General features: G+C 46.6%; 3 protein-coding genes across 4 annotated transcripts; 2 read left to right on the forward strand and 1 right to left on the reverse strand.

Moving 5' to 3' along the window:
• Positions 1-366: 366 nt before the first annotated feature.
• Positions 367-5,275, forward strand: NDUFC2 (NADH:ubiquinone oxidoreductase subunit C2). Its single transcript, XM_067533248.1, has 3 exons — positions 367-658; positions 2,659-2,802; positions 5,058-5,275. The coding sequence occupies exons 1-3, from the start codon at positions 520-522 to the stop codon at positions 5,105-5,107; spliced, it is 333 nt and encodes a 110-aa protein (XP_067389349.1). The 5' UTR covers positions 367-519; the 3' UTR covers positions 5,108-5,275.
• A 3,200-nt stretch (positions 5,276-8,475) lies between these two features.
• Positions 8,476-10,152, reverse strand: THRSP (thyroid hormone responsive). Its single transcript, XM_067533199.1, has 2 exons — positions 9,598-10,152; positions 8,476-8,613 (listed from the first exon to the last, which is right to left on the reverse strand). The coding sequence occupies exon 1, from the start codon at positions 10,015-10,017 to the stop codon at positions 9,643-9,645; it is 375 nt and encodes a 124-aa protein (XP_067389300.1). The 5' UTR covers positions 10,018-10,152; the 3' UTR covers positions 8,476-8,613; positions 9,598-9,642.
• An 11,338-nt stretch (positions 10,153-21,490) lies between these two features.
• KCTD14 (potassium channel tetramerization domain containing 14) lies at positions 21,491-26,491 on the forward strand. Of its 2 annotated transcripts, XM_067533215.1 has the most exons (3): positions 21,491-21,606; positions 22,737-22,807; positions 25,368-26,491. In XM_067533215.1, the coding sequence occupies exons 2-3, from the start codon at positions 22,748-22,750 to the stop codon at positions 26,037-26,039; spliced, it is 732 nt and encodes a 243-aa protein (XP_067389316.1). In that variant the 5' UTR covers positions 21,491-21,606; positions 22,737-22,747; the 3' UTR covers positions 26,040-26,491. The 2 variants fall into 2 exon arrangements, with proteins under 2 accessions (XP_067389316.1, XP_067389315.1); XM_067533214.1 differs by lacking the exon at positions 21,491-21,606 and having other exon boundaries at positions 22,530-22,807.
• Positions 26,492-26,799: the final 308 nt, after the last annotated feature.

Below are 26,799 nucleotides of genomic sequence, written 5' to 3' on the forward strand. Positions count from 1 at the left end.
GCTCTTTCCCCCAGCTCCCCCTCGGCCTTCCCCGCCGCTGTCTCTGTCTCTGTCTCCTCCGCCGCTGCTCACCGCGCGTCCCTCCCCCCGTTGTCGCTCGCCCGGGTGGGGGAGGGGAAGGGAAGCGGGTAGGACTGGGAGGGGGAACCCGAGGCCAAGAGGGAACGGACGGTGGGCGGGGCCTCGGGGCGGAAGAGGCGGGGCTAGCCGGAACAACGGTTCTCCGGAAGTCGGCCTGGTTTCCGGGCGTTCAGTAAATCTGCGGGGAGGCTTGGAAACGCGCTACCCCCCCCCCCCCCGCCCCGCGAGGACCCGCGCTATCCCCCTCCCCCCCATTTCCGCCGCCTGCTCTCCCCGCGCGCTCGACCAGGGGCTGTAAGCGCGGCGCGGGGGCGGGCGGAACCTGGGTGTCCGGGCTGCGGCGGGGCCGCTATTCGGGGCGGGCCGCGGCTGGGCTTGCCCTTGAACTGCCGGCGGCGGGGCCTGCTGCGGCGCTCGGCGCGCTCCGCTCCGGCCGCCATGGTGTTCCTGCCCGACGAGCATCGGGAGCTGCCGCCGCCGCCCCTCGTGAGCCGAAACTCGCTGTGGCTGGCGCTGGTGGGCTGGCTGACGGCGGTGGTGGACAACTCCTTCAACCGGCGCCCGGCCGTGCGCGCCGGTGAGGGGCCGCGGGGGGGAGGGGCAGGACCGTTGGGAGGCTGTTGAATAGGAAGTGGGGGGGGTGGGAGCTGTCTGGATTGAGCTGGCGGGGGTGGTGTGCGTGGGAGGGGGTGACCTCGGAGGGCCAGCGAGTCGTTCCTGACGGAAGAAGGGATTAATTATTTTATTTATTTATTGTGGGAGGGGCTGGGAGCCCCAGTTGTGCCCCAGGCTCCGTCCTGCGCTGGCACTCTACACATGCACAATGAAAACACTGTCTCTGCCCCAGGGAACCTCCAGCCGGGCTGGAGGAGAAGGTCCCTCCCCTGGCAGGGGGTGAGCCTGCACCCCACTGAAGTGTCTGAACTCTCCCTCCTCTCAGCCCAGACAGTGCCCCTGGGTGTAGGAGGCCAGTGTGGGTCTCGTACCAATAACGCCTCCATCTCTCTCCTATTTCCTTTTATGCTTTGGGTTTTTACGTTAGACAGCTAGTTTCAGCTGGCAGCTGTGGATTATGATGGGAATCCCTCCCATTGTTCCACATTGTTTATCCTGAACACTTGATAGTTGCAGTCTCATCTGTATTATGTACCCCGTTATGGAAGATGAATGTAGTCCAAGCTCATCAAGACATCCTCCCGTGTAGTTCCAGGGTTGTAGGTGTATGGTGTGTGTCCGTCTGATCTTGACTGGGGATTCCTGCTTCATGTTTCAGATGAAGGTGTAATACCATCTTGTCCACTGCCCAGTCCCTGATGGCACATGGGGAAATTCTTTCCCCCACCTCCATTACTGGTGATCAGTTCTGTGCACATGAGCAAGCACTGTCATAATCCTAGTTAGGTGTCTATGTTCTGAGAGCCCAAATAATGATTCATCCTTTTCTTGAGGATTTTTCCTGTATCAGAGCTACTAATCTCCAGACCATGACTCCAATAATAGTAAATTCAGATTGTGCAAGGTGTCACCTGTAATAAATATGCAGCAATCTGGGCGTCTTTTATTTAAATTGGGATCTTAAATATAGTGACTTGCAGCCTTCATGTTGAAGGCTGAAAGTCTCATCTGTACTAGGTATCCATTCTGAAGGTAAGGCTCCTATTTTTGAGGGGGGAGGGGGGCGGCATGTCATGGTCCAGTCCTATCAACCCTTCCAGTTTTGCTAACCTTTGTGATGTGAGGTGAATAACTCTTTACTGTGGGGAAGGGGGGAGAATGGTGGTAAAGAGAAGCCCCTTAATTGTAGCAAATACTAGCAAAAACCACTATGAAAAATGGGATTCAGTGGCCAGCACCAAGGAAGCCAACTCTGCATCCACTCCCAATAGCAAGGAAAATGGGATGTCATGTTTCTCAGCGTGTGCTGCTCTTTGGCTGGCAGGTATCAGGTCTGGAGAAATAAGCACAGGATTAAGAGTCAGATCTATTCCAATCCCAGTTTTACCACTGACTTGCTTTGTGCGGTTAGTTCTCTCCTTTTAGTAAAATAGGTTTGATAATAAACTCCTTGCATCATGAGATGAAGAAACCAAAGTGAAGATTAATTAATTCAGGTCTTGTCAACCTGAGGGTCATGACCATCTTGCATTTTCTGTACTGTTAAATAGGAGAGAACTGTATTAGATTCTGGCTAGATGGGAGGGAGGAGATCCCAATAGGGAAATGTCTGAGACCTCCTGAATTAGTTAATGCTCTGAAAATGTAAAGAACTGTTTAAGGGCTAATTGTGATTGTCATTATTATTTTAAGCCCTTATCTGAGAATAGCACTGAAGAGTACACTGCATTGATTGTTCTAAAAATAAAATACCCATACAAATTAGTTGGTGCTCTCTAAATCTTCCATTGCTGGATCAGGTAGGTATATCTTGTGGCCACCAAATAGCTCGTTGTGGTTGTATGAGTCTTTTACTAACGTATGTTGAAAGCAGGGGAAAAGAAAAATCTTACCTGCCATATGTAGCAATGATAACTAAAACTTTACTTATCACTTTCTCTGGATTTTTTCCCCACATTTCAGGAGTGCACCGTCAGGTCCTGTTTACCACCGTGGGCTTTTTTGTTGGATATTATCTTACTAAACGTGAAAAGTATATGTGTGCTAAACAGGACAGAGAACTGATGGAATACATTAGACGCCATCCAGAAGATTTTAAGCAAAAAGGTATATTGAGTTCCTCTTTTAAGAAAGGCCTTGCATACTAGTTAATAAGTGATAAATACAGGTATGCCAAAGTCAGAATCCAATCTTTCATAACAGGCCACAACTGGCTAGTGTCACCTCTGTGGCTGACTCACAATTTAAAGCGTGGTTGTGATCAGGAAAGTTATATAAAAATGGACCTTTCTTACTCAACAGATCTGCTGCCTTGGTTGTTTTCTGTTGTTTCCATTTAGTTCACAAAGGAAATAAGCTTTTAATAGTAAACAATGCAGCAGCAATACAGCTATGGAAGAGGAGCAAACTGAATTATGGATGTTAGAGATGGAAAAGACCTAGTTTATTGTCTTTTGTAGTCTGGTAATGCAACCAAGACTGGGGCTATCCTGTGCCAGGCATTTTGCTAATTTATAATGAGAGATGGCACCTGTCCCAAAAAGCTTACAATATAAATGGTAGTAGGTTATCCATTGTGGGGCTGGTCTCTGCAATACATGTTGTCTCTAGGGTTTCTAGGTTTAAACATGCAATTTGATTGGCTTCTACTACCTCCTCTGGAGGCTGTTCCATTGCTTCAAAGGTTTTGCTAAATTCTCTGATCTTATTTGATATCAATAGGAACTGTCTGTTAAATTCCCACTAGAGATCTAGTGGTGATGATGTGAGGCAGACTGAACCCAGCTTGCTTTTCAGATCCATTTTGACTTTGACAGCTGGGAATTAGGAAAAAAAATTGACTTTGTTTGTTTTATTTTACACTAAGTGAGAGAATGAAGTTGAACCTCTCCACTCCCCCACCCCCTGTCATTCTTGCAGAATCACACTTCAGCTTAAATCTCCATGAGCTGCAGTGTTTGCATCAAAAGCATCCTTTGGACAATTTTTCATGTACCCTTATGAGGCCTGAAATTCAGTTCTCTGAACTGTGATTGCTGTTCACTATGACAGCCCAGTTAATCTGTTCTTTGCTTTGTCCCATGCTTCAACTTTGTGCCATTGCTGTAATTTTAATAGTTCTGAAATATTGCCTCCTCTTGAATCCTAAAATTTTTGGTGTAGAGATAGGGAAGCAGGGTGGTTAGTCTGCAACTATGATCACTTTTTTCAGAAACTGATGATGAAAAATGGCTAATGAGCCCACTGTTATCCCTTCAGAGGAAGACTGGAAATTGTACTTAAGCTAACTTAGTGAACAATAGAATAATTCTCTGTGATTCAGGCATTGTAGGCACTCATTATAGATGATGTTTGTAAGAATGGAAACTTAGCTCTTGATCAGTCACTAGGGTGCCATTGTGTTTGTTACAAAAGTAAAAGGTCTGTCACTAGCTTGATGCCTATCTTGAGTTTTCTCCCTTTCTGAAGGGTTGTAGGGGAGGAGGTATTTTAACTCCTCCTATAATTTTTTCAAGACATACTTTTTGCCAGAGTTTTACTTCTCTTCCGACCTAACACAACCCCATCTTCTGCTAGCCACATTCACTGAAAACTGCTACTCAGGCAGAGAAGAGAACTGCCTCCTCAGACGGTTCCTTCATTTCTAGTCTGGATCAGATATTAGGTGGAGTTTAGCCCAATTTCTTCTTCCCCAAATTCTGGGCATTAAAAGCCATATTCATAGTCCTTTGAAGTCAATGCAACATTCTTCATGAGGCCAGGAGCGATGATCCTCAATTTACCTGGATTGCAACATGCACTGTATCAACAAATTAGTGAATATTCAAACAGACTAACATACCAGGTGAACTAAGAATCATTATGGCCCCATAGTACAGTTGAATCTTGCTAACTAGCATTGCCCGAGAGAGCCATTGTGACTGAATTTTAGAAAATTAGCAAGTGAACAAACAAATATGATGGGGAGGGAACTCCAATTTACTGCCTAGCAACATATATTTGGTTAAGTGCAGTTCAGTTATGATTTTCCATTATGTGCCAGTAAACATTCTGTAGAAGTAGGAAAGTTCTCGATATGATAACTCCTTACAGGGCTCTGCTATTAAACCTTCTGAGAAGGGGGGAGAGGAATGGTTAGTATGTGACTCAAGGTGCTACTGTAATAGAGCCTGATCCAAAGCTCACTGGAATTAATGAAAGACAGAATGCTATTGACGTCAGCTGGCTTTGGATCTGGCCCATAGCAAATGTTCTGACTTACTGATTATTGATCAAATATTGACCTTTTTATAAAAAAAAAAAAAAAAAAATATCTAAATGCCGAATAACCTTTCCTAATTGTCCTTGGTTACTTTTTGTAGAGAAGAAAACCTTTGCTGAAATTTTGGAGGACTTCGTTCCAGTTCGCTGAAAACTTCTCAAGAACTACGGACTTGTTCAGCAAATCGTGTTTTGTGAGATCACTCCCAAATATATTTGAGCAGGCTGTATGTCAGTTACTGTTCAAATGCAACGGGCTGAAAAACAAAAGAAAATCCTTAACTGTATAATTATTAAAATTATGAAGAATTAGTGTCTTCCACTTGTTAATATTTATCCCAATAATTTGCAATGCATTTAGCCCCCTTTTGTTATATTTAAATGTTAGAAATTTTGAGTTGCCTCTTTAGTTAACTATTGTGAAATTAGAACTACTGTACCAAAGAAAGTGGTGGAGCTCAGTTACTAGTCTGTTTAAGGTAGAGGAAAATACAAGTCTCCTTCCTCAGAATGAAATTTAATTCCTGCCTTCTGTTATCAACACATTCCTTGAGTCTTGGTCACACTGTGGCCTTGCCTATGCAGAACTTATTACAGGATCAGGGCCAAAGTCAGTCTAGCTAGAAAAGGTTTCCACACCAACTGAGAGAGAATGCAGTATTGGCAAGGCATCCATATTTGATCCCTTTTAGGATCTCTGTTCTCCACTTGCTTTCTCTCTGCCATTATTACTTAGATCCAAATTTTTCCAGTTTTGGTGCTTTAGGTTAGGCCTCCAAATTACCCTACCCACCCACACACACACACACACGTGCTGAGTATCCACAGGTCCCCCCCCCCCCCCCACACACACACACACACACACACACACAGGTGCTGAAACTAGACATTCAAAGAAAGTTGTGGTTTGGGGGTGGTGTGACTCAGACCAACTACTGATTATTGACTTGATATCCAAGACAAATGTCTGAAAAATTAGCTAAAGTTTAACTCATGAGTAAGCTTTTCCATGTTTGCGCAAACTGTTCCCTGTTTGGTGCATATCATAGTTTATCATTTCTGGGCCATGCTTTGAGCACATGAATGCCCTTGTTTGGCACAGAATTTGTTGCCATATTTAAACCTGTTATTTTGCTGCTGTCACTGTTCAAACTTTTCTTTATCCTTGTACAGAATCCTGAAAATGTTGGGCTGAATGGGACCTCAAAAGGTCCTCTATTCTAGTCCATCTCCTTGTACTGAAGCAGGGTTAAGTATACCTAGACCGTCCCTGACAGGTGTTTGTCTAATCTGGTTTTAAAAACCTCCAGTGATGGGGATTTCATGGCCTCCTTAGGTAACCTGTTCCAGTGCTTAACTATCCTTATTGTTAGATTATTTTTATCTCTCCTTTTTTGTAGTTGTGCATTTGATTTTTCCATTTCTAGGTGTAGTCATACTAAACCCCTTACAATTATTTTTGCACTTGTCTGTATTGTCTTACATAGGACTCTCCTGTTAATACAACCCAGAATATTGACTCAATTTCTTCTTACTGATTTCAGACCGATTCTCCAATTTCTCAAGATAATTTTGAATTCAGATCCTGTCTTCCAATGTACATGTAACCCTTCCCAGCATGTTGTCATCTGCAGATTTTATAAGCATACTGTCCACTCTATCAGCCAAGTAGTTGATAAAAATACTGAGTAATGCCAGACCCAGGACAGACCCCTGTGGGAGCACAACTTGATATGCTACTTATCAGGTAGCTAATATCTCAGATTGGTTTTCCCATATGTGCTGTTAATAAATTGGAACAATCTAGAGCAGATACAATGCTATTGAATCCAAAAATGCAACAACCTTATGTAAGGCACTGCATTTGCTTCCTGCAGTGTTTGAAATTAATCTTTAGAATGCCTGTTGCTTAGAGGAGCCCTTGCAATTTGATCTGTTTAGATCGCATGCCCTCTGCTTTTGTTTTTTAACTGCAGTGCAATGTCAATAATCATTCCTAACTCCAGATGACACATGGCAGAGACTTGATTAACCTTCCTTAATCAGGTTGCCTCCATCACTCTTTCTGCTTAAAATAGACATATCAAGTATTTTAGTCTCAAAATTTGTTCTACATTATAAATATTATATGGGGAGGGGAGCATTCTGAATGATAAATATTCTGGGGAAGAAGGAATTATGGGTATTGTGTAATAACTACCATGCAGTCACGACCTAATGGGAGAGCAGAACCCCTTTCTTTCATGTGATTCTACAAAAATTGTAGTGCCTCTGCCCTAGCAGTGAACAAACAACATTCCCAGAACGGTGTTGAGATCAGTCAATTGTGATGCACAGCCCAAAAGCCTGGGTATATGGTGCAATATATAATAAGGTGAGAGTTTATTGAAGCAAACCGACAAGTAACATGGTGAAATCAGCAAGGCGGACGTTGGCTCTGTTTAAAACATGGCAGGGGAAAAGTAGGATGGCATAACTTTTTTGTTAACTTATTGAAGACCCTTATTTCTATTCCCCCTCCTTTGATGATCCCATTTGTCTGTTGTGGTATGTTTTGTGCAAATCCAAGCAACCAGCTAAAGCTGTTAGGGAACAATGGGTTTATCCTGCACCCAAGAGAATGGACAAATATTCTCTAGTAATGCTGCCAGTAACACTTATCTTAATCAACTACCACTGTGTTTTCTGCTTGAAGCAGTCATCACCTTCCTCCCCAAGAGCCAAAGTATGTCCCCTCCTGCCTCATTCCCGGACAACCGGGGCTTTGCTGCTGTAGGGAGAGAAAAATCCTGTGAGTGAAATACTGGCCCCATTGAAGTCATGGCTAGCATCCATCAGTAGGAAAAGGGAAAGAATGACATGTGAAGGAGAAATTGAATGGGTTTTTATTTCTAATTTTTAATTAATTTAATGTGTTATGTCCCCTGTGCTCTGTGGGTGTTAGAGAAGCAGTTTGAAGATATGCACCTTATTCTTGGAGTGGAGGGTAGTGAGGTTGGTTAAGTTTTTAGTTCCTAGTGGAGTTCATTCCACAGCCTCAGACAAACCCTTGAGGAAGAACCCTGACTTCTCCACAGCCAACCTTTATGCTTGAGGTGGAGAGTTACACGTGCCTGAGGAGCGGAGCTATCGCCTTAGTTCCTCATTTTTTAATTCTCCGTGGTCTTTCAGGTATCCTGCATATAACCATTGACGCCTTGAAGATTAGGACCAAAACCTTGGCTTTAATATGGTATTCAAGGGGCAACTAGCATAGCAAGCAGAAGATGGGATTCATATTGCCCAAGAATTGGTTTTATTAGGCCACAGTTTGTAAAAAACCAAACAGACCTAAAAGATCATTTTAGTTTTGTGATGCTTTATTACCAAGTAGTGAATTGAAGCAGCCCACTTTTACAAGTAAGAAAAGAGGATTATTTTATAACTGATTTTCAAACTTCACATAGCAGTAGAATAACACAATGATTTTTGCCCCGATAGTTGAAAATTAATGTGTGTGAAGTATTTGAGTTGGACAATGAGGCTATGATCACATTTATTCTGGTTATTAGAAAACAGTGGCTATCAGATGGCCAGCATCCTTGTCAGTCAAGTAATTCACCAACAGTACTTGCTGCAGGACGTCAGCTTTGTGCAGCACAGGAGTGGCGAGTTGTCCTGTGAAAAAATCATCAAATAGTAATTTTGGCATTTTCTGTATGCCTGGTGGGGGAAGTATTGCTTTCGATACTGCATTCAAAATAGCCACCCCAGGAAAGCATAACTAGATTGCAATGCTTGAATCATACCTGAGTTTTAAAATTACACAAAGTACAGTTTTTATTAAGTCTTTGCCACCTACTAATCCCCATTAATCCTCCGTTTATTACAAGAAGTATAAGAGATGTGGTTTGCCCCATGGACCGTAGCTCTGTTACGATCTATCTATCTATCTATCTATCATCTATCTATCGTTGAGTGTGCCTCGAGGACTGAATCAAAATCTCTTCGTGCTAGGTGCAGTGCATGTGTACACATGCATGCGCACACATGCACAAAATACAGTGCCTGCCTCCAAGAGCTTGGAATTAACTGTTCACTGATGAGTTAATTACAAACTGTTACAGTGCTTGTATTTTTCTAATTTGTCAGAAAATTAGTGTAATCTTCATAGAACAGCTTTCATCCCAGAGCACTTTGCAAACTGCAGTACAATAGCCACTAGGGTCGCCAACACATGCTATTCCCAAGGACCCTCAGCCAAAACACTAATCTTGCTACAATGCTCTGTGTTCTCTAGTGTCTGCACACAGCAGCAGAGAGAGCCTTAGTTATTAAGATCTATCTGAAAGCATGGATTATTTTTAGCCATCATGAAGTGACTGCCTTAAAACAAATAATTAAATCCATCTTTTAGTTGCCTCTTCAAGATCATTTTAAAGACCCCCATTTGGTAAAATGGATACAGCACAATTTATCTATCATGCAAGGAAGAGATGGATCTCCCTGCTAGGATTTGATCCTGCTGTTTCTAGGTACTGATAACACAATTATCAGTTAAACTAGTCTGATAATCACTTAAATTTTGGAGGAAGGGGAGGGGACGCTATTTGATACATCTCTGTTGAAGTTTTCTAAGATGCCAGTTAGCTGAGGTCTCACCTTTTCTGAAGTTATTGATGGATGTTTCACCAGGTAAGCGTAATTTTACTCTTGGTTGATCTGTCCTATAATTTCATTGTATTTTTTGGTCAGGGCATTGGCTTTTCTGGTCAGGTGGGTCAGGACACGATACAAGCCTCTAAAGTGATGATAAAGCAGTCCTTCAAGATCAGCCTCCTCTCCGTTCTCTGTTGCTTCCTCTCTGCTGGTGATTTGGTGTTTGCTTTCATTTAGAGGCAGCAGTCTACCCTCCAGTGTGAGTTTGATGGATTTCAGCTGGCTATAATACTCATACAGGTCCTTGTTGCCAAAATCACCAGTGGATGTGTCGTCCCGCTGTTCCATGTAGACACCTCGGAGGAGGCTGGGAAACATAACGGTGTGTTCCATCTTGCGGATGGCAGAGCAGTACTCATCCATGGCTGTGGACAGAGGGCTCCCCTGACTCTGAATCTTCCTGGCTTCTGCAAGTCTAAACGGGATGCTAGGAAGGCTGTTTGGCACCAAAGCCTTTCAGGGTGCTTGGGGCTGTTATGATGAGAGAAATGAGCACAGCAGACAGGCAGTTTTTAACAGTGGAGGGAGGGGGGGTGCATCCCTGTCACAGACACTCCTCTATTTCCAGCTAATCACAACACTGAGCCTCTGCAGGTCTTGAAGCCTGCTTCGTAATCTGTTCAGGGTCAGCATTGGGTCTGTATTTGCAGACTGGATTTCACCCAAAATGATCCTTAACTAAATTTCAGAACTTGACCATAAACTAGGACTTTCATAGGTCATGTTATCTTTCAGTGACCTGATAAGAAAATGGCCATGAAGATAGCTGCTGATTTGGAAATCTAGTGGCTCTGCTTGTTGGAACAGAGGTTCCCCCCCCTCACCCCCCCCCAAAATTGGGAAAGCTGGGGTCTGAAACGCTGATGCAACATGTGAAGGCTGCATAGTCATGCTTTCTCCTTTTGTCCTGTTTCATGAAGCCTGCACATAACTCTGCCATTGCTGGCAAGCTAAGTAACCTTGAAACCCATATGCAAACCTAGAACATGACTCAATAAGCATGAGTCTTACAAGTGATCCGCATCCCATATATGTTTTATTAAACTGGGATCGAGAGAGAGTTGGAAGTTTGTCTGGGGAGGGGGGAGGAGAAAAATAAAATGACGAGATGATAGAATAATCTGATATCTAGTCAAGATTTATATTAGCAGGTGTTTCAGTGGTTCCTGGACTTGATTGTGTTAGAACAGACACGAGCAAACTGTATTTCCGGATGGCTGAGAGGATTTATTTTTAGCTATCTTGAAGAGATTCTCACTTTTTTAAAGAATTACATTACAGTAGTGTGTAGAAGCCCAGCTGAGACTGGAGCTCTATGGTGCAAATATACACTCCATATATACACTGTACAAATATACACTATAAAACTATCTCTGCTTCAAAGAGCTTACAGTCTAAATAGAGCAGACAGATCAGGGGTTCACAGGAGAACAGAGGCACAAAGAGGTAAATGACTTGCCCCTGGTCAGAGCCAGGAATAAAACTTGTTTCCCTGACTCTCAATCCAGTGCCCTAGCCACTAGATGATGCTGCCATCTCAACCCCTCCCTCACTGAAACAAAGGGAAAATATAGTATTGTCTAGCGGTTAAAGCAGAAGGATGGGTATGTACCATTCTTGATTCAGTGCTTCCTTGGCAAGACACTGAAAGTCTTTGCCTTGATTTCCCCATCTGTGAAATGGGAATAACAACACTCCTGTGAAGAGTTGTGAGGCACTCTGTGGTGTCCTGTATTTGACATGTATCCTTTTCATAATGGACAACCTCTTCTTTACTTCTGGGTTTCTCACTGTCCTGTTTTCACTTGACTCATCACTAGTTACTCCCTTCTCTTTGTGGTGTTAAGAGTAAGCTAATAAATTTAGCCCTAAACTGGGAAAATTTTTTACAGCTGCGCATGAATTGTGTGCATTGGGTTGGTCTCACTGATGGAATAACAAAACCATAGCAAGAATGACTCCAGCAAGTCCCCAAAATATCTCCTCGTAAGGATCCTCTTGGAATATTCTTTTTTTAATTACATCAGTTATTTAAAGGCACAGTGCTTTTTTCAAAGCAACCTTCCCTATGATTTCCTAGCACAGGTGCTCTTCCTGGGCCAGATCCTCAGCTGATATAAATCCGATTTCGCTGGGGCTATATTTGCCAATTGACATCAGCTGAAGACCTGGCCCAATATTCTTAAATAAAGTGGCTTGCTGATTACCAAGACTCGTAGATTATAAATATGCCAATTTAAAAGGAAAAACAGGATTCATCCAGTTGTAAATCCCATAATTATTTTTTTCCATCATCTTATAGCCTAAGGTTAGAGAACGCAAAAATCTATTCAATCACCCAGTCCATCTTCTTGCCAGGGCAGGCTTCTCCTCTATCCAACATTTTCAATCTTAGGTGCCTAAGTGCAACATCTTTAAGTGGTGTAAGTTGGTATCACTCCAGTGAAGTCTATGAGCTATGTTAATTTACACTAGCTGAGAATCTGGCCCCATAGTCTCCAGTGAGGCTGCTAAGTAAAAGTGGCCTAATTCACAGAGGTGCTGAAGCCTCACTCCATGCACTGGGGGTCCCTGAAGCCTCAGGATTTTAAAAACCCAGCTGTTGACAGCAATGAAGGCCTGATCCTGATTGTCAGAAGGACTAGAGATGGGCCTGGGCCTTCCTAAGCACGCTAACCTCTGGGGAAAGTGAATCTGTTGTAAACTGAGGCTACAGCAGAGGGTTAGTAACTTAGGCTCCATTATTGGCTGTCGGAGTGTGCTCTGCTGGTTAGAGCCCAGGAATGCAGCATTGCCCGTTCTTGTGGATTTAGGAGTCTTGTGATACTCGGTGTCCTGGCGTCACGTGATTAGGTGAACAATCTCATTGTTCATTTAAAAAAAAAAATGTTCTAGTCCTCTTCACTGTGAAGAAAAGCTTGAAAACAGGACCCAGATGCTCCCTAATAGCTCAAAAAGCAGAAGGCAAATGCTGCCACCACCATCACCCCGTATATTTATTTTAAATCTCATGGTGTGGGTGGCCTGAGTTGTGGGTATTGAATATTTAGGGTTGGCAACACTAGCGGGTCAGGACTGTGGGGCACAATTCTTGACTCTGCCACTGCCTTGCTGTGTGACCATTGCCAAGCACCTTGATGTTTTGTGCCTCCATCAGACCATTGGTGAAAATGTGGTGTGTTAGCTAATATTCAACTGATTTGAGATTCTCCAATGAAAGGTGCAAAAGACTACACAAGGTTTCAGTTTGACACGCTAACGGCTTCAGCCTGCGTGAGCGAGAGCTGTCACAAGGAAGCACCTTCACTCAGATCTTCCAAGGTGTTTCGGTACCGAACTCCCACTGCATTCAATGGAAGTTAGGAGCCTAATAATTGTGGGGGAATCTGGGCCTCAGTGCCACTCAGGCCTGCTCTATGCTACAGACTTACATCAGTATAACTACATCACTCAGGGGTGTGAAAAATCTGTGCCCCTGAGCATCTTAAAGTTATACTGACCTAAATGCCTGTGTAGACGGGGCTACGTTGATGGGAGAGCTTCTCCCATCGACATAGCGAACACCTCTCGGCGAAGTGGATTAGCTATGCTGACAGCAGATTTCTGTCCTGGCGACGTAAGAACATCTTCATTACAGCGGCACAGGTGCACCGCTGCAAAACTTCGTGTAGACCTGCCCTCGAGACCCTTCAGCACCACACAGCAAGCGGCAGCTCTCCGCTGCCTGCTCTGCAGCCCCTTAAGACAAGTAGAGCCCTTAAAGTTTTAATCAGCTGTTAATGTCTAGTGACCACAGGGTAATGGAAACAGGGCAACTGTGCAATAGAAACCAAAGCTCATCTGCTATGTAACAGGGGCACCTTCAATGAGGTACGAATGAGGTCCCTTTAACAGCCTGAGCAAGGAGAAGCCAAATACACCACAGCCATAGCTCTCCCTCTAATAAAGCCGTCTGAGAGGAGCCCTTTTCAGTCAGAGCCCAGATCAAACTTGAGTTCCAAACCAGGAGTCCCTGGGAGACAGCAGCTCCCGCTGTAAGGCCTCCGGCTTCCCTGGGCTGGGCAGCTCTCCTCTGCCTACCTGGAGAGCCCTGCACTCCCCTTTCTCCTCAGGAGCTTCCCTGCAAGCTCTCCTAAGCCTTTTATCAGGCTCAGGCTTCACTGTCTTCCAGCTGCCTCGGCAGTTAGCTATCCCAGGGCGGAGCTGGGCTGTTCATTCCCTTGGGCACAGCCTGTCCTAGGTAGGCTGGGTAGCCGGCTCCCTTAAAGGGCTGGCCCTGTGACATGCCCCAGTTAGTTCTGAAGGGACTAGGACGTTTCTCCCTCTGTGACCAAAGCCACTGGGGTGTTAATGCTCTGTAGCCCAGCGTGGGGTTATTCCACTGGCTATAGGGTGATGTAAAGTGCCAAACCAGGGTTAAACAAAGACATTTGTCCCAAAGCTGTGCACTGCAATGGCATACCGAGGGGGACGATGGGGGGCCGTGCCCCTGGGCGCCGGCCTGAGCCCTCCTCCTCGGAGCTGCCCCCGCAGTTGCAGGTAGCCAGGACCCAGTAGCCACACCGACCCCAGCTCAGGCCTGCTGGCGGCCTGTGGCTCCCCCTGAAGGGGAAGCAAGAGACCTCCCAGCCCCTCCGCCCCTGTGCTGGGTGCAACGAGGGAGCTGTGGGGACCAGAGCCTGTCACGCCCCCCCTCCCTGCCACGGGGTGGTCCGGGGGTATCTGCCCCTGTCACTCCCGCTCCCAGCTGCACCTGATGCCCCCACAGCGAGGGAAGGGGGAGTGGGGGAGAGCGGAAAACGGCTCTGCAGACCCCCCCCTCGTGGGGTGCTGCCACCGACCAGGGGGCACAAAAGAAAGCATTGGCCTCCAGGCAGCAGAGACCCATGATAGGCCACTGGTGCACAGACAGGGAATCTCTGCACTGCTTTGGACTAGCACTAATGGGAGTGAGATGTGTCACGCCTTAGTACAGCAGTGAGCCCTCCACGGGGTGAGCAGTGACAATACACCATGCACGGGGCAGCTTAATCCTTCTGGCTCTTTTTCTGTATGAGTCCGTGAGAGAGCACAGCGGGGGCAGGCCTGGCCTGGCCTGCACAGCTCAGCTCAGCTGGGCCCTTCCTTCGCTCCTGTGCGGCACCAACCAGAGCACAATCACCCCCCGAAGGCCTGAACAACTGGCCGAGCCCTTAGGCCCCGATCATCCCCTCCTGCGGTGCAGCCACTGGGCAGGAAACGTTCCCCCCACACCAGTCTCCCTCCTGGGGCCCATTCCTAAAGCTGGCAGACTCCCAGCTCCACAGGGGAGGCCAAGGTTATCAGTGAGAAGACCCGAGCCTATCTCCCAGCTCTAACCCCTAGCTCCCCGGAGGCACAGCTCCATTTGCGCTCTCCGAGGGTTTCCCCTTGGCTGCAATGGCCCCCCAGGACTCCAGGAAGGGCTACGCAGCCTGGGGCTGTATCATCTTTTCCACCTCATTGCCACCGGGCTGGCTGGAGCCCTTCCTCCCAGCCCATCCTCCAGCCCACCCAGTCTCCAGTCCTCTTCTCCAGCCAATGCAGCGTGGCCTGTGTTGGGGGTGAGGTGGGCTAGTAATTGTGCTGCTGGCTGAACTCCTTTTCTGACTGAACCATTTTGCTATGGCACTCTGTTCCCCAGGCTGTGGGTTTTCCCAGTCCTGCTCTCCAGCTAGGCAGCATCAGCCGGGTTGGATTGGAGGCAGCACTGTTCTGCTTTTCCTAAAGAGGCCCTGGAGGGGAGACAGAGCTCATTCAGCAGCTGAGCTGGTTCATGTCAACACAGTTAACAGGGCTGCTGTGCCAAGGGGAGTTATAAATAGTGACACCCACACACCTACGTTTGCTAGAAAATGGGGTATGTCAGAGTAATGCAAAGAGCTTCAGAAAGGAAGGAAAAGCTGAAATAAAGGAAACTAGGAAATGCAAGACCAGACCAGACCAGACCGGTGGTCTGTCTAGTCAGGGATCCCATCAGACCCTACAGATAATCCAGAGGAAAGCATACCCCTGATAATACACTTACACACTAGGTGCCTCACATCTATTGTAAAGCGAGGATTGGGACAAATTGGAGTGAGTCTTGCAGAGGGCAATGAAAATGATTAGGGGGCTGCGGCACAAGACTTTTGAGGAGAGGCTGAGGGAACTGGGCTTGTTTAGTCTGCAAAAGAGAAGAATGAGGGGGGGATTTGATAGCAGCCTTTAACTACCTGAAAGGGGGTTCCAGGGAGGATGGGGCTAGGTTGTTCTCGGTGGTGGCAGATGACAGAACTAGGAGCAATGGTCTCAAGTTGCAGTGGGGGTGGTCTAGATGGACATTAGGAAAAAGTTTTTCACTAGGAGGGTGGTGAAGCACTGGAATGGGTTACCTAGGGAGGTGGTGGAATCTCCATCTTTAGTGGTTTTTAAGGTGCGGCTTGACAAATCCCTGGCTGGGATGATTTAGTTGGGGTGGGTCCTGCTTTGAGCAGGGGGTTGGCCTACATGCCCTCCTGAGGTCCCGTCCAATCTTTTATTATTCTATATGGGCTCTGCCCCAGTGCACCTACAAACTAAGTTTAATATGACACAAGTGAGGGAGGCAAGTGGCCAAGAGGGGACAGGGAAGAGCCTGGCGGCAATAATAAACTCATCTGGTTTCTCAGGTGCAGGAACATTTTGCTAGCTCAGAAGGGCTATTTATAATTGATGTGAGGAGTTGTTAGTTTCGTATGTTTGCTTCATGGGCTTCATGGCAGGGTGAGAATTTTGGAAGTGCTCAGGGAGATGCTGGGTGAGGTGGTTCAGAGAGGATGGCCAAAAACCATAGCACACTTTGGGCTCTGGTCACTGAGCAGTTTTGCTCGCTCCCTTTGCAAGGAGATGCTAATAAGCAATTTCCATTGTGGGAGTGGAATCCTGAAATTTCAGGCCATCCTGGCCACGGAGCCTGAGGTGGACTGGCATTCCTCGAGCGTGGTTTGTGTACCAATAGGGATGGAGCTAATAGATGGCTGGGAAGCAAAGGGTGGGCCCCACAGCAATGTTTGTGCAGGCTGAGACAGCTTCTGTTTAACTTAGGAATGATTCACCGAGGCTTAGACCATGCAAAGTGCTGAGCCAGCAGCCTTCACTCACTGATGCCATCGGAGTTGAGTGTGGCCAGCACCGCGCAGGAGTGGGCCCTTGATTAGGAGCTACCAGTGGTGGTGACTGATGATGGCTCCTGACGTGATCTTTAATTGAGGAGACAGTAAACTGCAGTGGGGCCCATGTAGGGAGGTCTCCTACTGCTAAGGTGACCTGGAAATTTGCAGACATCAGTACATTGGAATAGGTCTCCCAGGCATTAGTGAAGACTAATGCGATTCCACGGCGCCCTCCTGACACGGCTCCATCCTACAGTCATTAGAAAAACTCCAAGAGGTGGCAGGGCCAGGCCAGCCCAGCCAGAGATAAGATGACTCAGTGAGTATCCCAGGCAGTCTTGGTGGCAAAGTCACAACTGGCATATAAAACTGCCATCCCCAGGGTGAGCCCCCACTCCAGCACAGCTACCCCTGCAGATACAGGGAGGGGCAGTACACACCCCTCTGAGCCACTGGGTGTAAATCTGACTCTGAAATTACATGCTGGGCTCTCAGAGAAGTAGAGGTTGATCTGAATTGGGTTTGGCTGGGGAGCTCTGCTGAATTGGGAGCCTTGGTGAATAGCGAATGCCCTGTCAAAATAACAGATAAAGCAGCAGTGGTTAAAAAACAGATATAACCTCCACAGAATTACAGATACTAGACTTGTCATCTACTCCCCTTGCTTCTCCCCTAGAGTGCATTTGATTGTCCAGTCCGGCTGAAACCAATCCAAGCAATGGCTCCTCCGGGATTTTCCTTGGGAGTCTATTCCACAGCAGAACAGATCTCCCTGCTAGGAAAAGTTTCCTGATATTCAGCTTCTACATGTTTTTCTTTGCTGAATTATTTATTACTATTTGTATTGCGGTAGGGCCTGGGAGCCTCAGTCACGGACCAGGACTCTATTGTGCTAGGCACTACACAAACATAGGGCAAAAAGCCAGTCCCTTGTACCCAAAGAGCTAACAAGCTAAGTATCAGATAAGAGACAACAGATGGATACAGACAGAGACAGGAATTCCTCCTGTTCTAGTTCTAGCCCATGCACTCCCCTATACTTTAATTTTCTTATTTCAGGTTACGTCGCAGAATCAGCTTTCTTTAAGTATTTCATTTCTTTATTTAATTTTTAACCAGGTCTTGTTTTAGAACGAGCTATAAAATACTAACCTTCCTATTGCTTTTCTAAAAACCCAGAACCGAAGAGGCATTTCCAATCTGTTGGGAAAATACATCCGCTAAAAAGAATACATTTACAGCTGATATTGTTTTCCTGACGGCCCCACAGTAACAGCTTGGAGCTGTCTCAGTTTATTGTTAAGTTTATACAATATTTATACCAAATAAAAAGCACCTCTTTATTCACAGTAAAAGGCATTGTCAAGTTATTTAGCATTGGGTAAACACAAAGACTTTATAAAAGAGGTCAATATCATTAACCCTGTTTTATGGGAGGGGAAACCCAGGCCAAAAGTCACCCAGCACGCCAGAGGCAGAAGCCAGGTCTCCTGAGTAGCAATCTAGTGCGCAATCCACTAGGCCATACTACTCTAGTATTGCAGCAGTGGCTATGAGCCTTAGTTATGGACTGAGCCCCCTTTGTGCTAGGCGCTGTACAAACAGAACAAAAAGACATCCGCTGCTCCAAAGAGTTTTGCAATCTAAGTAGTATTCCTCTGCCATGGAAAAGAGACAAGCGACTTGTGAGCAGTCCGTGACGGGAGTGGTTCACAGTCTCATGGAGTAGCTGGCCTCCGATCACCATAGATTCTAAGGAACTATGGGGAAAGTGGAGCACAGCCTAGAGATCTCAGCCCTGCCCCATCTCACTGCTCTGTGACCCTCTTTAGCAGCCAAGTTCTCTCGGAAGTCTTTGGCTACTCTCCATCTGGCTACACACCAACCTCTTCTCCCAGACGGGAGAGAACCCACAAAAACTATTAATGTCATAGGATATAACAGCTCCTTTATCCTCTCTCCAGTCTATCAGGTGATCTGTACATAGCCTCACACTGATGCAGAGCACCCCTTACCAAGGGAATGGTACAGGGTTTATTGCTGTTGTGGGTTTTCACATACACAACAGCAATAGGAACAAAGGCAGTGCTGCCCTATGCAAAGCTGCCTGAATGTGCCTGGCGGGGTCTGAGCTCCTAAGGTAGAGTTGATCTGGTTGGTGGCATCATCTGTTTAGTAGCAACTAGACTTGGCTTAATTAACTAACGGTGTCAGCAGGGTGCCTCCATGTCTCCTGAGGACACGTACACAATGGATGTTGCCTGGCCGCCAAGAACAGTTCCAGCACACAATACTCATGGTGCGCAGCAGAGACAAGGAACCAGAGAGGACACAAACGCTGGCACAAAGACAGCTAAGTTGAACGGAGAGGGAAGGGCAAAAGCAATAGTCTTATCAAAGAGCGGGAACATCAGTCAGTTTTACCAACCAACAGCTGGCCAGAACCTCAGGTTCCCGAGGCCTTGGAGTGTGACCTTAGTGGGCCTGCTAGATTTCGCCTTCTTGATTAATAGTTCTAAGAACTCTCCTCTTCTTCCGGCTGGCGGACCGGTAGGTCAGGAAAGTGCAATCGGGAAATCAGGAGCAGCTTTCAGGGATTTTCAGGTCAACAGCTTGCTGAGTGCTTCTTGCCAAGGCCCAGCCCAAGGCAGAGAGCTGGGCTGCAATAGCAATCCAATACAAAGCAAATTCCAGCTTCTAGCCTGTATTTCCCCAAAGGGGGGAACCTAATTAACTGCCTAACAATGGTTGCAAGGGCTTTCCCTGCGGCACACAGAACAGCAGCTACAATGAAGATGCTGATGGTGGGAAACCCAGGAACCTCGTCGCTATGGAGTCTTTCAAGGTCTCTGCTTTTTTCCCCCTTTCTCAAGAAGAGTGAGACTTGAATCAGCAGGCTGCCATCACATGGGTTGTGGGGAGCTACTGAGAGCCCTCTCTCAGCTCTGCCTCGCTCAGTTCCCCCCAAAACACTGACTGTGCTTTTCCACGACATTCTTTGCTCCCCCTGCAATCTTCCCAAGTAACCTTTCTTTGACCGGGAGCAAAAGAGAAGAGCACCCAGCTGCAAGAGCCACTGTTTCCACGTTGTGCTGGTGCAAAGGACTTTGTTCTGGAGTCAGACACTGACAGCGCAAAGCCTCTTGCAGGAGTCTGTTGCAGCCCCGCAGGGTGGACGGTTACAGCCAAACAGGCCAAACCAGTGGGCCCTCTAGTCCTGCCTCCTGTCTCTAGCGGGGTCAATATGAGCCGCTTCAGAAGCAGGCATACAATGTCCACAACTATGCAGTGACGTGCCCACTCAGAGGAAGGGAGCTGGGGTGGGGAGGGCAGTTTCTTTTTAACCCCATTTTCAAATGGGAGCGATTTGGCAGTTGGAAATCAAAACTCTGTAACAAAAAAATCCAACTGGGAGAAACTCATATAATAGCACGAAACTCATATAACTCATGAAACAGCATCTTAAACCAAGCCATGCTGTCAACAGGGTTCTGAACGCTCAGCAGCGCAGCAACAACAATCTTACTGCTCACAGACACGGCGCCTTTCAGCCAAACAACTCGAAATGCGTCACATTCCCTGGCCTTGATTCTTCACTGTCACCCACTGGTGTAAGTGACCCAGCCTAAAGCAGGGGTAAGAGCACAGTGAATGAGGTTCAGGAACTGCAACCCCTTCAAGAGGCTGGTCCACCAGAGGAAAACAGTCTACTACTGCTAACACCTAAACAGCATTATTCCCTTTGCTTAAGTGGTGGTGAGCTGTGCTGTGATGTTGCAGGGCTTATGTTTAGATCTTGCTGAGGGGCATAAGTGCCCCTGATTTTGGTTTTGCATAATCCTACTGATGATCTTTAGCAACGCTAACCTCGCCTCTCTTTATTTGGCATTCTCTAGTTAAAAGTTTGCAAGGGGAGAGTGGTGAGGTTCCATCCCTCCAATCCTGCAGCTGCTGGAACAGTGGCTGGTGACTCCAGTAACAAAGACTCACTGTACAGAACGAACTTTGAATTTATATCAGTCAATAGCTTCAGGTTTTCCAGTGGATTAAACCCAGGATGTTGAAGGGCATAAATGAGTGGGCTCCATGTGGGATTTGCAAAAATCAGTGACCTGGAAAATCAGACCTGCCAACTCTCACTGTTTTCCAGTGAGTCTTGATTGTTTATTTATTAAGAGACTCACACAACTTCTGGCACCCCCAAGGACATCTCAGGTTTCACTGCTTCCAGCTCTGTTAACTCTTTAGGCCTAGTAAAGAGAAAAAAGCACCCGCACTAAAAAGAATGCACAGCAACGCAGACTCGGATTATTATTGAGCCCTCAACATCACCTCACAGCAGGTCACACTCGTCTGGTCTGGGTTTCATCATAAAATCAAGACTTGGGCCAAGTTCACCGAAAAGTTCACGTAGGTGCATGAGTCATTCAGTGGAACCTGGGCCGACCCAGCTTTGATCAAGTCTTGGCAGATGATCGGTTTAATTTCAAACACTAGTGACTCAGGGCAAATTCAAATACCTTTCACTTTGTGCTTCTTTCTGGACTAAACTTTAAAGCTCAGTTCATGGGAGGGAGATGGGGTGCACCCACAAAAAGCAAAACCAGAAAAGGAGTTGGCACGAACCTTTGCAAACTGACATAGTTGAGCTGTGAGAATGCTGTGCAAAAGAAAGACAGACCGACTAGAGAGAGGGCATACTGGTCTCAAACGTAATGGGTGACCCTCAAAAAATGTGGAGCAGCGATGAGGCCATATTGCAAGCTTCTGCTGTGGATCTGAATTTCAGATCTGTTTTCAGGTCAGGTCTTTAATTCAGCATGCTCTCTCCTTTTAGGGTACCCAGATAGCAAGTGTGAAAAATCAGGGCACTTTTTTTTTTTTTTTTTTTTTTTTTGGGGGGGGGGGGGGGGGGGAGGGGGGGTAGGGGAAGCCCCTTATAGCTGGATGGTCCAGATAATATCGGGAGTCTGGTCACCCTATCTCAGTTGGAGTTCCTGTTTATATTCACTCTTATTTGAACCTCTGTGATTTAAAAATGTGGCTGGAAATCTCATTAGCACAGATCCCCCTTGTGAGTTTTCTGATGCTGCCTCACTCCAGCCAGGCTGGAAATACCACAACCAAGGAATTTCTGGTGCTTTCTTCCTTTGATCCCAGGTGACTCCAGGTGTGTGGAAAAAAAACGGGGTGAGGCAGGGATGTTAACCAAACATTTGTGAACTATCAAAAAAAGATTCAGGCTTGAAAGGAGCTTCAGCTCTGGTCTTATTTCACCTGCACCAATTAATTAATGTCTGAGCACTCCGGAAAACACAGCCACTTACGGGCATCCAAGTTTTAACTTGTTGGCCATAGCGCATGTGAGCTATGGGACAAATGGTTCAGACTAACCCACGTACTGTGTCTTTAAAACAGGAGCCGAAGGGCTGGGACATCAGGGTGCAACCACTGCCAACTCAGTGAGACAGTCATCACAGATGGCAGTGCTCCCGGACAGGCGTTGCGCACAGGGAGGGATTGGCTGGGGTTTAGTCACTGTGCTGATATCACAGGGGGGCGTGCTGAGCACCCAGCCCAGGTGTGCCCTGCCCCCACAAGGTGTTGTGTGCTACTTGCCAGAGGTCTGCAGAATAAACACTTCCGCTTTCAGGCTCAGCCCTCTCACACCTATAACCTGTGGCAGAGCTGCACCTGGGCAAACTTGCGCCCCTCGGACAGTGGCTGGGCTGGAGTCACATACATGAACCTGGAACAGACCTGAGCCACTGCACAGAAGCTGAGAGGGATTTAGAGAGAGGAGCCTGGACTATCCTGTACCCCTTGGGCGGAGGCCAGGAGAGAGTCTGAGAGAAGCCACGACCTGAGTGCCAAGCAGCAAGTTCCTCTTGTACCTCTCTGAGCCTTCTGCTCCCTTCCTTCACCCTGCAGGCCTGGGGAAGATGAGCATTTCCTCGGAGCACAGATCCGTTGGGAAACAAGTCACGAGCGGTCTGCAAATGGTGAGAGGGGCCTGGCACAGTTCTGTCTGGTGAGGGGGTCTCAGCAGTTTGCAGGTGGGAGAAGCAGCCCCCCTTTGCCCCATTGCGGATGTTACGCTGCATTTTGCCTTGCTTGCCATTTCTGAGACTCGGGGGTCAGCCAGCACCCAGTTATGACCCAGAGAGAGGTGACTGCATGAAAGCCTTTGATAGGTGTTTGATCACATTGCCCATTCTGAGCAGAATGATGCTACTAACTTAGACACCAGGCTTCTGGCAACAGCAACACCTGCTCTGCACAGTGATTTCTGCTCCTGAACTGAAGGGAATTAACTTGACTTTAACTTAAGTTTGTTGGAAACTTTTAAACAGACCTAACACCCAGTGTAGACAGCTCTAGGTTAATGGGAGAATTCACCTCTCGGAGAGGTGGAGTACCTACACATACGGCTCAGGTAGCGTCTTCACTGAAGAGCTACCCCAGCATAGCTGCAGCATAATGAGAGTCCCCAATCACCATATCCAGCTGTTCTATAACACTTGTCATCAGGCCATCTCAAAGCGCTTTACAAAGGAGGTCAGTATCATTATCCCCATTTTACAGATTGGGAAACTGAGGCACAGAGCTGGGCAGTGACTTGCCCAAGGTTAGCCAGCAGGCTAGTAGCAGAGCCAGGACTACCACCTAGGTCTCCTGGTCCCAAGCAAATGCTCTTTCCATTATTCCACATTGCCAAGGGTTACTATTAGTGAGTAACCAAACGGAGATGGTAAAATTGTTAAGAAGGGTGCACTAGGGAATGTAAAATGTGTTCGTTTCCTCTGACAGAGTAGTTTGCTGTTAGTCATCCACGGCCCTTTGTAAATGTTCTGTAGTGCTTTCTGTAAAAGGAGTGAAGGCTCAGGAGTCTAAGACCTCATTTCCCCTACTCCTGCTGTTTGATGTTTGCTGGGAAGTGGGGTGAAGCTGCTCGTGTTCAGGTGGGATTTGTTGGGTGCGTGGGATGGTATAAAAACACTTAGCAAGGTCCCACTATATAACTATTGTTGGGCCTTGGTCTCCTTTTCCCTGCACCTGGCGCAGTCATTTACATCTGTGTCAAGTGGGTGTAAAATGCTTTCCAGTCTAAATAACACCATTGTACATCCACGTTGCTTTGGTGTAAATGACTGTGCCAGCTGCAGGGCAATGGAGCAGCAGGCCCTTTTTATTTCACTGTTCCTTTGGACCTAAGCTTATATGTAACCTTCATGTTCCCCCTTACTTGTCTGGTTATAGGCTCAATCTTGAGCGCCCTGACCTAACAAAGCACTTTAAGCTTGCAATTAGTCCTGCCAGAGCTGATCCTTGCAAAGTCAAACCCTACGTGCATGAAAAAGAGCAGATGAGCTACAACAGAAAGTCTATTTTGTGCCTGATGCTTTTCCAGGGGTTAGGTGTGGTCACAGCAGTATAATGCACGTGACTTGCATTACAGGAGTAATTGTGTTAGAGAACGCAAACCTGCTTTGTTGCTGCCTTCTAGATAAACAAGAAAACCATTTCCCTCCCTCCCCCCACTTTGCTGCACTGAGCACTGAATAAAGTGGCTATGCAGAAAGGGGTGCTGTGTCACTTTTTCATCAGTCAGCGCTGGGGGTATTGTGTTGCTGGAGGAGCCATCAGAAGTAAAACTACGATTGTGACCTCTCTGGGCATTCAAAGATCCCCATGGCATTTTTCACAAAAGTGGTGACATTAACTCCAGTGGCCTGCAGAAATTCAAATTTCAGTGACCCCCCCCTGTAGCTTTAGATTGGTATATTCACCTCCTAGCCTAAAGGGTTGGAAAGTTTTATGGTGTCTTGATAAACAGCTGTTATCTTCCACCCCAGAAATGGTTGCATTTCAGTGGTGGGTGATCAGCAAATCTGGTCCAGCTTTTAGGTAAAATGAATTTGGGGTTTTGTTGCTAAAATTTCACACAGCTCTTGTCCCAACTCTTAAGGGAAAACCCAAACCAAGGGGAGAGGAAAATAAAACTTTAGTTGTTAATACACTACTGTAACAAATCCTTGGCTGGCCTCATGCTTGTTGCTATCACCTGGCTGAAACTTCACAATAGCAGGGAGAGAAATCAGCACTTTCTGTTTCCAAGGCATCAGTCTCTGTCACTTGAGCTAAGGGAGACTGGAAAGAGGAAGGATGGTCCAGCAGTTAGGACACTCACCTAAGCCATAGGAGACCCAAGTTCGAGTCTCTGCTCTGCCACCAACTTCCTGTGTGATCTTAGTCAAGTCACGTAGTCTCTCTGTGCCTCAGCTCCCTAACTATAAAATGAGGATAATGATACTTCCCTACCTCCCAGGGGTGTTGCGAGGCAAAATCCATTACAGAGTGTGAGGTGCTTAAATATTGTGACAATGGGAATCATATAAGTATCTTAGATGGACACTTGGTATGAGCAGTATATGGCCTCAGACACAGAGGTGAGGAGTTCTGAGTCCATCCAGTTGGGGGCAGTGACATTAGCCAGTTCATTCCAATTTCCAGCTGCTCTTCCATGTAATGGGTGTGGTGTTTTCTCCCCTGTGATTGCAGCTGTCACCGATTGTGGAGTTAAATGTTGGCGGGGAGATGTACACAACAACACTAAACACTCTGAAGAAACACCCTGGCTCCAAGCTGGCAGCGATGTTTACTGGCCAGCCCAAGCTCAGGACTGACTCAGAAGGGAAGTTCTTCATTGACAGGCCAGGCACCTATTTTAAGTACATCTTGGAATACCTCCGTAGTAACCAGGTGCCCACCCAATGCATCCAGGACGTGTATAAAGAGGCATTGTTCTATGACATCGAGCCTCTGGTCAAGCAGCTGGAGGACTCCCCTCAGATTTTTGGTGAGGTGGTGGCAAGGAAGCAGTTCCTGGCCCGCGTGCCCAACTACAGTGAGAACATTGAGGTGATGATTCGCATCGCCAGGGCGGAGGCAGTAGCATCCCGCCAGTCCAGTGTCATGGTATGTGTGGTCAGGACCGAGGAGGACGCAGCCAAGTGTCACGATGCCCTGAACAGTTTGGACATGGATAAGAAATCGGTGGTGAAGTTCGGCCCTTGGAAGGCGACGCCAAGCATTTCTGACCTGCTGGATTGCATTAAAATGGACATCGAAGCCAAAGGATACAAGATTTCGTTCCAACCCCACATCACAGAGAAAGGTTTCCGCTTCAAATCCTATGTCTTCTTCTACAAATTTCTTTTCACCTGGTGGTAGCAAAATAGAACTGTTAGCAGTGATTTTTAAAAAGGCTGTTAAAATAAATAGACTTCTGTTGTTTTAATACACAGAATCTCAAACTAAGACTCTTCCCGCAGAACCTTTTGGGAACCAGGCTGTGGACTGTTGTGAGATGGGAAGAGAAGGATGGGCCAATGAAAGAATCTCTTCCGACGTCACATGCAGAATTAAACAGAAATTAAGAACCACTGTTTTAATACGTCTGAGAGAATAACAGTACATTTTAAAATAATTGTGATTAGAAATTTGATGCTTCCTTATCCAACAAGCCTATTCCATCTGTGTCTTTCAGTTGCTTTTGCTTACTCGATTGAGAAGTAACAGGCCCTGCAGAGCAAATACAGCTAGAGGAGAACAAGCTGGATTTTATCCTGCCTTGTGTGTTATCAGCTACATTGTCAGCTGAGATCAGAGATCTGATTCTGGGATCTGGCCAAACTGCACACCACAGAAGCTGAGGTGTGTGTTTGATGGAGGGGTAAAGCCCCTCCCAGCAAATGCTATCCCAAAACTGAGTCTATTGTGTGCATGGCTGGTCTTCCAGTGTAAGTCAGAGCAGCCTTGAAACCACAGTCAGGGACCAGAGCAGTATAGGATGCCCTGGTCTTACCCTTTTTACTCTAACCTCGTTCTGTGCAAGCAGACAGGGCTGGGGGTAGTTTAGGAGTCTGTACACCAGCTCTGGGCCATCAGAGGATCTCTCTTGCTCTGGGATGATCCTCCTGGGACTGAGCTA

This window comes from Emydura macquarii, unplaced genomic scaffold, assembly GCF_026122565.2.
Source record: "Emydura macquarii macquarii isolate MOO-44397 ecotype Brisbane River unplaced genomic scaffold, CSIRO-AGI_Emac_v2 contig_3328, whole genome shotgun sequence".
NCBI lineage: Eukaryota > Metazoa > Chordata > Testudines > Chelidae > Emydura > Emydura macquarii.

Coding starts and splice junctions, on each gene's coding strand:
- KCTD14 (XM_067533215.1), top strand. CDS start 22,748: ATGAGCATTTCCTCGGAGCACAGATCCGTTGGGAAACAAGTCACGAGC. Junction 22,808..25,367: donor TCACGAGCGGTCTGCAAATG/GTGAGAGGGGCC, acceptor CTGTGATTGCAG/CTGTCACCGATTGTGGAGTT.
- THRSP (XM_067533199.1), bottom strand. CDS start 10,017: ATGGATGAGTACTGCTCTGCCATCCGCAAGATGGAACACACCGTTATG.
- NDUFC2 (XM_067533248.1), top strand. CDS start 520: ATGGTGTTCCTGCCCGACGAGCATCGGGAGCTGCCGCCGCCGCCCCTC. Junction 659..2,658: donor GCGCCCGGCCGTGCGCGCCG/GTGAGGGGCCGC, acceptor CCCACATTTCAG/GAGTGCACCGTCAGGTCCTG. Junction 2,803..5,057: donor AGAAGATTTTAAGCAAAAAG/GTATATTGAGTT, acceptor TACTTTTTGTAG/AGAAGAAAACCTTTGCTGAA.